This window comes from Panthera leo, chromosome D1 (assembly GCF_018350215.1).
Source record: "Panthera leo isolate Ple1 chromosome D1, P.leo_Ple1_pat1.1, whole genome shotgun sequence".
Classification (NCBI taxonomy): Eukaryota; Metazoa; Chordata; class Mammalia; order Carnivora; family Felidae; genus Panthera; species Panthera leo.
The window spans coordinates 89,326,423-89,338,769 of record NC_056688.1 but is presented as its reverse complement, the minus strand read 5'-3'; the positions used below and the strand labels follow the sequence as shown (position 1 = coordinate 89,338,769).

General features: G+C 42.5%; 1 protein-coding gene across 2 annotated transcripts in view; it reads right to left on the bottom strand.

Annotated features, from left to right (window-relative positions):
• Window positions 1-11,691, bottom strand: part of TRIM44 (tripartite motif containing 44) — a 110,172-nt gene extending 98,481 nt beyond the window's left edge. For both annotated transcript variants that reach the window (XM_042904150.1, XM_042904151.1), the window contains exon 1: window positions 10,802-11,691. In XM_042904150.1, coding sequence (XP_042760084.1) covers window positions 10,802-11,470 — 669 coding nt within the window. In that variant the 5' untranslated portion in view covers window positions 11,471-11,691. The remainder of the gene's footprint in view (window positions 1-10,801) is intronic.
• Between the last annotated feature and the right edge of the window lie 656 nt (window positions 11,692-12,347).

Sequence of the window (12,347 nt, the reverse complement as noted above, 5' to 3'; positions counted from 1 at the left end):
ATTGTAGGACTCTGAGCAAGTTATATGAACTCTCTATGACTAAGTTTCACTTTTCTTTAAAATAGAGATAATAATGTACCTCCAGGGTTGTTACAAGGATCAATTTAATATATATATAAAGAGCTTAGAACAGTGCCTGGCACCTATTATATAACTACCAGCTATTAATCCATTCTGTCTCCCAGACACCAACAGTGATAAGTCATCTTGATAGTGTGTACCCTTAATTCTGCGGTCTTCCTTCCCAAAACTACTAACTCCAGTCTAATCATGAGACGAACACAAGACAAATCCGAATAAAGGACATTCTACAAAATACCTGACCATTCCCAGAGATCTTGATTTGATTTCACTGGCTGGGATAGAGCCAATCCAGGTATTTTCTAAACAATCACCTCCACAGATGATTCAGAAACGTGGCACCGAGGTAAGGAACACAGTTTACTTTGTTGACCTCACCTTCTACTCCTCTTTCACTCCACTCTACTTCATAATGACCTTTTGTTGTCCCTCCAATACCCCAAGTTCACCTCTACCTTAGAACCTTTGCATTCACCATTCCTTCTACCTTAACCACTCTTCTCCCGGAATTTTTTTAATTTTTATATTACAAGGTATAATTTTCATTCTTTCATGCACAAAAAGTCCATTTCTTTAACAGGACACACTGAGATGGCTTTTTCCCTGCATTTAACCCCGCAGAAGCCCTCCAGGCTCTCTTTAATGAAGCACTGCCTTAGGGGATGTTGAATCCCCTAATAAAGTGTTGTAAAAGGGATCCCCATCAGCTCATACTCCCTCCACAGGGTAATATTTTCTCTGTGCTAACAGAACATTACAACTGCTAGAATAATGTTATTCTTCTTACTTCAAGAGTCAACTATCCCTTTATGAAAATTTATATGAACCAAAGCAATCATATCTGCCACGAATCACTGAACTTTGCAAAAGCAGTACTCAATTGGTAACACAACAGAAGAGTTTCCCTAGATCTCATAAATTCAGGTCTCTGCCCAAATGTCATATGCCCACAGATGCCTTCCATGACTACCTCATCAAAATATAACCCTCTGCTGCCATGCCACTCACTCTTTGACTACTATGATTTGACAAAGATTTCATACTACATACTACCATCCAAAATTACCTCTCTTTCTCCCCAGCTAGAGAGTAAAGTCCATGAAAGCTGGGGCCCTGTCAGTCCTCTTCACTGCAGAACTCCAAGACTTATTACAGGGTCAGAAAGTACATTTTGGAGGACAGACTCATATAGGGAATCCCAGAACTACAGGCCTCTCACAAACTTTTCACAGAACGAACCACTGGGGTGGAACTGGTAGGAAGCCATTCTCTTTACCTTAATCTTAGTTTGTCTTATTCTAAACAAATAAATAAGACACTGAACCACTACACAGCTAATGCTTCATGGTTTTATTAGAAGTTAGCCCAAGGGTGCCTGGGTGGCTCAGTCGGTTAAGCATCTGACTTCAGCTCAGGTCATAATCTCGTGATTTGTGAGTTCAAGCCCCACGACAGGCTTTGTGCTGACGGCTCAGAGCCTGGAGCCTGCTTCAGATTCTGTCTCCCTCTCTCTTCCCCCCACCCCCCCGCTCGTGTGCATGCACTCTCTTTCTTTCTCAAAAATAAACATCAAGAGGCACCTGGGTGGCTCAGTCAGTTAAGCATCTGGCTTCAGCCCAGGTCATGACTTCAGGGTTTGTGAGTTCAAGCCCTGCATCAGGCTGTGTGCTAACAGCTTGGAGCCTGAAGCCTGCTTCAGATTCTGTGTCTCCTCCTCTCTCTCTGTCCCTCCCATGCTCATGCTCTGTCTCTCAATAATAAATAAACGTAGGTATAAATAAATAAATAAATAAATAAATAAAATATTAAAAATTTAAAAAAAAGATATCCCAAATCTTTCAGAGAATTAAAAATAATATAAACAGGTCCATTTCAGCAGACCTTCAAGCTTCTGCCTCCCTACCAGAGCTGCTTCTTATGAGCTGACTGAAGAGCCGGAGTCATGGACCATTATAGGATGTAGCAGTGACCTACCTCCAACTCCAGGCCTTCCAGAACCACAGCTGTTCTGAGCATATGCGTATATCCTTCTAACCTTCCACTACTAGTGCCCCTTCACCAGCTCTTCTCTGCAGTTGTTCCCAATGTCACTTAACCCAACATTCTTCTCCCCAAATACCCATCTTAAAGACACACTCGAGGGCAGAGGGTGTGGCTTCAAATCCTTTGATCTATCCATAATAAAGCCATGTTAAGAATTCTACAGATGCTCATAAGCACTTGCTGAACTCTGCACCACTTGTCTCAGCCATTTTATAACTTACCTTTTCCTCAGTGATCCTCGAGTGAGCTAGACATGTACTGTTCAAGTCACAGGACATAACCCATTAATGTGCAATACAATCAACTTAGCGGGAGAATCCAGACCTTTTTTGAACAGAACAAAAACAGAAAACATCATATCTGGTAAGCCATACATGTTCCATTTGAATTAGTTAAAGGAGTGTGTATGTGCGTGTGTCTAAGCAAGGTTACAGTATAAAGCACACTTCCCCTACTGTAAGTTGTGTTCAATTTTTTAAACTACTGGTCTAGAATTCTGAGTATATCTAATTGCACTTCTTTAACAAAAATGATTCATTAACGCAGCTATGAATGCAAATCCCCTTGACAATATAAGAATTTTCATGTGACTAAATCCATAAGCCAGATCGAGTTCCTTTGTCAGACCCAATGACCCATTTTCAGGGCCAGAAATTATGGTAAGAAAAACCTGCGTATCTGGACGAGAGGTTATGACCCAGATGAGAGATCATAATTTGGGCTGTGTAACTATATTTCTATGATAAAGCTGGAACACATGTTCAATTCAAATTTGGACCCACAAAATTCTTTGAAGACAGAATCCTCTGGATCCAAATGGAAATAAATACAGCATAGGAGAAAAGGCAAGACTTTAAAAATCACTTCAGGGACTAGGTGTTAATCTTGTCCCTTCAAAGTGTTTCACTTTAGTTCTTTTGGCCTAGCCTTCCAATAACCTCTCCTCAGTCCCCTCTTGCTTGACAACCACCTTGGTTCTCTGTCTATTCTTAAGTTTGCTTTCCTCTAAGTGTCAGCAACCCTTGGCAACAATTTGGCCTTCTACCACCAACACCAGATACTCACAGCCTGGCTAGGCATGAAGCTACCAAAACATATATTATACAAACTCCTCTCAACTCAGAACGTATATTTCACTACATTCCTTATATTAATAATAAAAATAGCAGCTAACATTTGCTGAGAACTTACAATGTGTTAAGCATTGTTAAAGTGTCTTATCACAAGCTAAACCATTTTATTCACATCAAAATCATTTTATTTTTAAAAATGTTTTAATGTTTATTTATTTCTGAGAGAGAGACAGAGTGTAAGCGGGGGAGGGGCAAAGAGAGAGGGAGACACAGAATCCCAAGCAGGCTCCAGGCTCTGAGCTGTCAGCACACGGGGCTCGAGCTCACAGACTGCAAGATCATGATGTGAGCTGAAGTCAGACGCTTAACCGACTGAGCCATCCAGGTGCCCCCAAATCCTATTTTACTTTATTTCATAACTTTATACCCATTTTAGAGATACAGAAGTGTAGCCAAACAGCTTGCCCAATGTCAAAAAGCAAGCAGCAAAGCTAATTTCTGTCCCTCTCTAATCCTGCACTGTTTTATATTTTTCTTTACAACACTTATTACATGTATATTTGCTTATCTGTTTTTCTCTATTTTCTTAGCTGCAACAGATATAGGGGCTTTTTCCACTGCTCACTGCTATATCCCCAATACTTAGAAAGCACCTGTCCTTGGCCTATACTCCATAAATACTCGCTGAATGAATGAATGCAGTGGAACATGGATCCTGTTCTCTCACCATCATCATGCAGTGCTACTTTTATAATATTTTTTTAATGTTTATTTTTGACAGAGGGAGATGAAGAGAGAGAGAGAGAGAGAGAGACAGAGACAGAGCATGAGTGGGGGAGGGGCAGAAAGCGAGGGAGACACAGAATTTCAAGCAGGCTCCAGGCTCCTAGCTGTCTGCACAGAGCCCGACACGGGGCTTGAACTCACGGACCGTGAGATCATGACCTGAGCCGAAGTCAGACGCTCAACCGGCTGAGCCACCCAGGCGCCCCATGCTGTGCTACTTAAAAAAAAAAAAAAAAAAAAAAAAAAAAAAAGTTTTTTTTAATCTTTATTCTTGAGAGGGGGGGGGGGGGGGGGGGGGGGCAGAGACAGAGGGAAACATAGAATCCAAAACAGGCTCCAGGCTCTGAGCTGTCAGCACAAAGCCTGATGTGGGGCTGGAACTCAGGAACTGAGAGATCGTGACCTGAGCTGAAGTTGGTCGGTCACTTAACCAACTGAGCCACCCAGGTGCCCCATGCTATGCTACTTTTAATATTCCAAGAGCCTTACTCTCTTCCAATAAGCAAATGTACATTGGCCTCAAAACATCTGAAACCAGAGTGAACTGAAACTAAAGCTGTAACTAAGCTCTGATCAAGCTCAAATATTTACTGGATCAAAATAATTAGCCCTTCATCCTAGCTGCCTAGTAGAATAAATAGCATACACCCCTTCTGAGGGACAAAAAAGAAAATACTACTGTCCCCAGTTCTTTTAAACACAATATCTAGTATTAGATGAAAAATCATGAGACATGAGAAGAATTATGAAAATGTGACATAAAATCAGACCCCAAAAGATCTTTTACAAGATCTTTTAAAAATAAACAAATAAGCATTCTAGAGTTGAAAAATACATTATAAACTAAGAATTTAACAAATGGGGGCGCCTGGGTGGCTCAGTCGGTTAAACGTCCAGCTTCAGCTCAGGTCGCGATCTCGTTGTTCGTGAGTTCAAGCCCCGCGTCGGGCTCTGTGCTGACAGCTCAGAGCCTGAAGCCTGCTTCGGATTCTGTGTCTCCCCCTTTCTCTGCCCCTCCCCTGCTCATGCTCTGTCTCTCTCTATCTCTCAAGAATAAATTTAAAAAATATTTTAAAAAAAGAATTTAACAAATGATATACAACAGAGTATATGTACCTGTAAATAAATAAACAGATTTATCTATTATTTCCCAGACATACTAAGTAAAAAAGCAAAGCAAAAGAGATAATTTATATCCTCCAAAACCCAATTAATTCCAGTTTCACCATGTGAAAAACATCAAACAAATCCAAACTAAGAGACATTGCACAAAACACCGGACTAGCACTCCTCAAAACTATCAAGGTCATCAAAAGCAAAAAATGTAATGTGACCACAGGATCCTGGTACAAAAGTCATTAAAGGAAAAACTGGTGGAACTGTAATAATGTCCATAGTTTAGTTAGCAATACTCCAACGTTAACATAAGAAGAGTACAGGAAGGAGCTCTTGTTTTTTGTTTTATTTATTTTGAAAGACACAGAGACAGTGTGAGTGGGGGAGAGACAGACAGAGGGGGAAAAAGAGAATTCCAAGCAGGTTCTGTGCTGCCAGCACAGAGCCCGACCCAGGGCTTGAACCCATGAGATCATGACCTGAGCCAAATCCAGGAGTCCGATGCTTAACTGACTGAGCTACCCAGGTGTCCCTGGGAAGCAGCTCTTGATCTGAGCACATTCACTGATCCGAAATAAAATGGGATGTACATTTGACTGGGGGTGCAAAGTGAGGAGAAGGTAAGAGAAAGCAAAGTTGATGACATGCTCAGAGTGAGATTTTTTTTTATTTTTATTTTTTAAAGTAATCTCTATACCAACGTAGGGCTCAAACTCATGACCTTGAGATTAAGAGTCAGATGCTCTACCAACTGAGCCAGCCAGGTTTCCCCCAGAGTAAGACATTTAAAAGAGACCCTATCCACACAGACCTGAGATGCTTTCACAACTGCCAAAGAGTAAAATCCTAGAGTAAAGACAAACTGAAGTAAACCTTTCACTATCTCACCCTCCAAAGGGGACTGTGGGAGTGTTGCCTTGGAGCTGAACAAAAGGGGGTGAGGAGCTGTGGGAATGGATGAAAGTAGAATCTTTAAGAAGTTGTAAACGTGGGCAGGTACCTCCTAAAAATTTGGTCCAGGAAATCTCAAGCAATTAATTTAGCTTAAGGGGGTTCTAAATAAATTGTACCCTCAGGCCTTTGCACAAGCAAATTCAAATCCTCTTTCGAAGAATATAGCTTCATGCCGAAGAATACAGCTTCGTGCCAAGGCTTGGGAAATCGCCACAAATAATTTTTCAAAGGCATTGAGAAGCTATGCAGGCATAACAAAGCACAAAAGGAAATAAACATGAAAAACACCATCAAAGTGTTCACATACTGGATCCACAAAGTCTTCACATACTAGAATAATCAAAAACAGATTATGACCAACATATTCACTGTTCTCAAAGGAATAAAGAGAATAGTTACAATATGAAGAAAGACAATAAGAGCATATGATTCACAAATTTATATTAATACATTTAAAAAGTGAGACAAAATGGACAAACTTATGGTAAAATGTAACTTTTCAAAACTGACCTGAGGAAAAACAGACAACTTGTACAGACCTATTATCATTAAAGAAATTGAATCCATAATCAAAAATACCATAGAAAGGGGGCATCTTGGGTGGCTCAGTTGGTTAGGTGTCTGACTTCAGCTCAGGTCATGATCTGACAGTTCATGGATTTGAGCCCTGTGTCAGGCTCTGTGCTGACAACTCGTGAAGCCAACATAACTTTGATAGCAAAATCTCATAAGGACAGTACAAAAAAAAATTTATAAGCTAATTTCTCCCATAAATATGTGAAAAAATCCAGATAAATTATTAATTAGCCAAATTTAAAAACATAAAGATATTTCATCATGACCAAGTTGTGTTTCTCCCACAAATGCAACGTTGCTTTAATTGTAAAATATAATAATAATGACATGAAGGGATGGAAATAAGACCATATATATGCACACCCCTGTGTTTTTGTGTACAAATACAAGAACATTTGAAAACTTAGCAAGAAACTAATAGAAGTGGTTACCAATAGTCATGGGGGGGGGGGCACCACGTGAACGGTACAAGGGTGAACAAGAGACTTTTGAGACATGTGAACATATTACTTTTTTAAATTTAATTGAAAAAATCAATTCATATAATTCACCTCATCAACATAGTAAAAAAGTAAAATCACATGAACATCCCAATAGATGCAAGAAAACCATTCAAAATTCAGTATCCATTCAATATTAAGAAAAAATTTTAAACTAGGATTAAAAAGGAACTTTCTTGGGGCACATGGGTAGCTCAGTCGGTTGGGCGGCCGACTTCAGCTCAGGTCATGATCTCGCAGTCTGTGGGTTCGAGCCCCGCGTCGGGCTCTCAGAGCCTGGAGCCTGCTTCCAATTCTGTGTCTCCCTCTCACTCTGCCCCTCCCCTGCTTGTTCTCTGTCTCTTCCTCAAATAATAAACATTAAAAAAAAAAAGGAAAATTTCTTAATCTGATGAAATATATCTGTGATATATATAATATATAAATATATTACCACACTTATTTGTGAATGTTGTAAATTATTCATCAATTAGAACAAGACCACAATATCCACTATTACTTACATTCAACATTATATTGGAAGTCCTATCTGAAGCAATAGGCAAGAAAAAACACATATAAGGATTGGAAAGAAACAAAAAGTCTCTCTCTTTGCAAATAATAAGATCATGTATGTAGAATAAATCTACACATTATTAGAATATTTAAGAGAATTTAGCAGACATTTTAACACAAAAATCAATACATAAAAGTTAATCATACTCCTATATACAAGTAGAAAACAAGTTTTGGGGGCACCTCAGTTGGTTAAGCATCCAAATTCGGCTCAGGTCAGGATCTCACAGTTTGTGAGTTCCAGCCCCGTGTAGGGCTCTGTGCTGACAGCTCGGGAGCCTAGAGCCTGCTTTGTTCTATGTGTGCGTGCGTGCGTGCGTGCGTCTGCCCCTCCTCCTGTCATGCTCTGTCTCTCTCTCTCAGAAGTAAATAAACATTTTTAAAAATTTAATTTTTTTACAATACTATAAAGTTTTAAGTGTCCAGGAATAAATTTCACAACGAGGTACAAGATCTTTCAGAAAAAAAAAAACTATAAAACTTTATCATGAAGCAATTTAGACCAAAATAAACATACCAGAAGACTTTATCTTGTAATGATGTTAATTCTTCATATATTGCTTTATACACTAAATGCAATACAAAAAATGTCCTGCAGGCTTTTTTGGATTCTTTTGATTCTTTTTTGGATTTCTTTTGATTCTAAGAAATATAAAAGGCCAAGACTGGCTGAGATACCCATCTAGAAGAACAAAGTGGAAGGACTTGCTCTACCAGATATTAAGTCTTGTTACAAAGCTATGATAACTAAGAAAACATGTTTTTCACACAGGGATACACTAACAGATCAATGGTACAGAATAGAAGACCCAAGAAACACATTCACACACATATAGGCAGGTAGTATAGCAAATCCATGTAGAAAAGGCAGACTTTTCAATAAATGTTGCTAGAGCAATTGGCTACCTGTATAGAGAAAAAATGAAATAGAGTCCTTACTTCCGCCACACAGAAATCAATACTAAGTGAAATAAAACACAAAAGCACTAACAATAAAAGCAATTATTGATAAATTCTACATTAAAATGAATTTCTACCCAAGACATAATTTAAAAAACAGAGAAGATATTTGCAACCCACATAAACAACAAAGAAGTCAAAGAAATATATGAATACGCCTATAAGTTAATGAGAAAAAGACAACCTAATAGAAATATGAACAAAAAAACCGAAAGGGTATTTCACCAAAGGAGAAATACAAAAGATACACAAAGTCCTCAGTAACTAGAGGAATACAAATTTATTTTTTTTATTATTTTTTTTTAATGTTTATTTATTTTTGAGACAGAGAGAGACAGAGCATGAGCAGGGAAGGGGCAGAGAGAGAGGGAGACACAGAATGTGAAGCAGGCTCCAGGCTCCGAGCTGTCAGCACAGAGCCCGACGCGGGGCTCGAACTCACGAACTGTGAGATCATGACCTGAGCCGAAGTCGGATGCTTAACCGACTGAGCCACCCAGGCGCCCCGAGGAATACAAATTTAAACCACAAGAAGATACTATCACATATCCACAAAATTGACAAAAATTTTAAATTCTATAATAGTAAGTCCTAAAGATACAGAACAACAGGAATTTTCACATACTCTTCCTGGCAATGTAAATTGGTACAACCACTTTAGAAAATAACTGGCAACATCTGGTATTATTTAAGATATGCACAGTCTGTGACCGGACAATCTAACTCCTAGGTTTATATTCCATTTAAGTATATGCAGATATGCACCAGGAGACTTGAACAACAATGTCCATACCAACATTGTTTATGATAGGCAGAAACTCCAGAATTTCTAAGTCAAATTTCCATCACTGACAGAACAGGTAACTTGTGGCACAGTCATAAAATGGAATTCTACACAACAATGGAAACGAACAAACCACAGCCACCCACGGGACAAATCTCAGAAACACAATGTTGAAAAAATGAAGCATAACTCAAAAGAATGCACAATAACGATATGATATCAATTGTGTCAAGTTCAAGTAAGTTTAAGAATGTGTGGACAGATGGATGGATGGATGGATGGATGGATGCATGGATAGATAAGCAAGGAAATACCACCTCAGAAGTTGGATAATGGTTACTGGGAATGGGAACTGGTTATAATTGGAAAGGACACTGGGCTTCAATATTGCTACTAATATTCTATGTCTTAATCTGGATAGAGGTCACATCAGAATTTGCTCCATAATGACTTGTTAGACTGTGCACGTTTTCACACACTGCATATTTTACAATAAAAAAGGGAAAATCTCAATAGAAGAGATACTCATTAACCAAGTATTTGTTATTCCATTGCCTGCAATTGCAAGGTTGCTTAAGGAAACCAGTCATCATAATATGACAACGTTCACTAATAACTTGATCATTCGGTTTCCTCCCTAGTTAACTCCAGCGATTTCTCTCACTGGCTGTAAATAACCACAATATAAATAAAAGGCAAATCACTTGCAAATCCATTCGCCCAGCAAATATTGATTAATGTCTACTACTTTCCAAACACGTCCAGGGGACTAGCAAGGTCCAAAATAGAAGGCCCTGCCCTCCCATCAAGACGGAGCACACAGGGACTCCCACTTGCATTCCAAGTTTGCCTCCAACCTCTCATCTTCCTTTCCAAATAAGTATCACACATGAAGAACCTAAAGGAAACTCAGGGTGCGTATGACCTTAATAGGATACCACCATCTCCGACGGTCTCCTCACTACAGAGGAACTACCTGGACTCATCTGGCCAAACCACAGCTCCCCGTGTTTTCAAGCAGGCAAAGAGACTGCCTTACCAAGTCAAGGCACTATGCTCAACAGGGTGATGTTGTGGGAACCGGCTTACACGGAGTCAAAACTCCCAAGGAATGCTTCACCTGGGATCCAGGGACCAGTGGCTTGCAATTTTCCAGAGAAAAGTGTACACTAAGCTTTGTGTGTACATATATCTCCCTTGGGTCAGAGTCCAGAACTTTCATCTGATTCTCAAAGGAGTTCAACCAAAAAGGGGGAATAAGCACTGCTCCCAACAAGTTGCATAGACTGGCTTTTTAGGGTTACGGTGAAAGCAAACGTTGACACCCAGGTGTCCTGACCTCTAGACCTATGCTCTCAACTCCCAATACTTACTCTTAGTTCCTCGAAGGCTTCATCTAGGGTGGAGAGCTGGTGGCCCTGGTGAGTCCCAATGACCGGACACAGGACACAGATAAGCTGCTTATCTTCCTGGCAATAGGTGCTCAAATCGAGCCCATGGTCCGGACACTTCCTCTTGGCCACTCTCTCCGCTTCCATTTCTATTTCTGGGTCAAATTCGCTTTCTGCCTCCGTTTCTCCCTCGGCCTCAGATTCTCCTTCTTGGTTGTCTTCCTCTGCTTCGCTCTCTTGCTCATCCTCCATCTCTTCCTCACTGTCGTCTTCACTGTCTTCATCGCTCTCATCCTCACTCTCTTCCTCCGTCTCGCTCTCTTCTTCGGATTCACTGTCTTCCTCGGACTCGCTCTCCTCCCCCACCTCGCTCTCTACATCCCTCTCATTCTCCACCTTGGCCTGGGCATCTTCCTTCGCGTCGCCCTGCGCGGGGGCGTCCGCGGTCCAGGCCGGGGCGGCGCCGTGGACGTACTGGGCCAGGTGGTGGCTGGGGAACTTCTGCCTGTGCGCCTCGGCGTGGCGGTGGCAGTAGCAGAAGGCGCACTCTCGGCACACTTCCTCGGCCCCGGGGGCCTCGTCTGGCTCGCACTCGTCACACGTGCCGTCGTGCGGCAGCTCCTCGAAGGCCGCGCCCACTCCGGAGGCCATGTGGCTGCGGTGACGCGGCCCAGGCCGCTGGGCCTCCGAGCTCGCCGCGGGGCCTCCTCCCGTCCTCCTCCCCGCAGGGGTCCCGTCCCAGGAACTGGCCGCGCCGGGTCTCGGGACAGGCCTGGGGCCGCGGCGCCGCCGCCGCCCGCTCGCGCCAGGCGTAGGAGCGAGGGGCCTTCCCGCCGGCTCCGCCGCTCGGCGCCCGCTGCGCTTCCTCCCGCGGCGCGGGTACTTCCGGCGCGGCGGCCCCGCGCCCCCGTCGGCCCCCGCGCCGCGCGCCTTCCTGCCTCGCGCAGCCCGGGGCGAGATCGCCGCGCCGCCAGCCCCGCCGCCCCGGTTCTGCTTTCCCTTTCCCTGTCAGCGGTCTCTTTTCACTTCCTGAGTCATTTAAAGTGGCAAGGGCCCTTTTCCGCGTTCTATGGGGGGAGCTCGGCAGCCCCGGATGGAGGGGGAGGATGGAGGAGGTCTCCCGCTCACTCCCGAGGCGGGAATCGGGCCCCGCCTCCCAGGGTCCCTCCCTGTAGGTGTCAACCTGACTTTTCAAGGCCGCTAGGCAGGTGTAAGTGGGTATTGACTGCAGTCTCTGTCCTTCCAGTTGGTCGCCGCCCGTCCCAGTCCCCACCGCCCCGTGTTCCGCCAGGTGCTAGGACTGAGTGTTGTTTACCAGACCGAACCTGACCGCTTGGGATTTTATGAGGGCCCCCGGAAGGGTTGTGTTTGTTCTTTTAGGCTCAGGGAATTTCAGAGTCAGGCTGGGCAAACAGACACTTTCGATCCACAGCAATACTATACTTTGTCTATTTGTAAAGTCTATTTGCATTCCTGCTTCTCTGGGGCTCAGAATCTCTAGGGTGGCAACCTGAATGCCTTTTTTTTT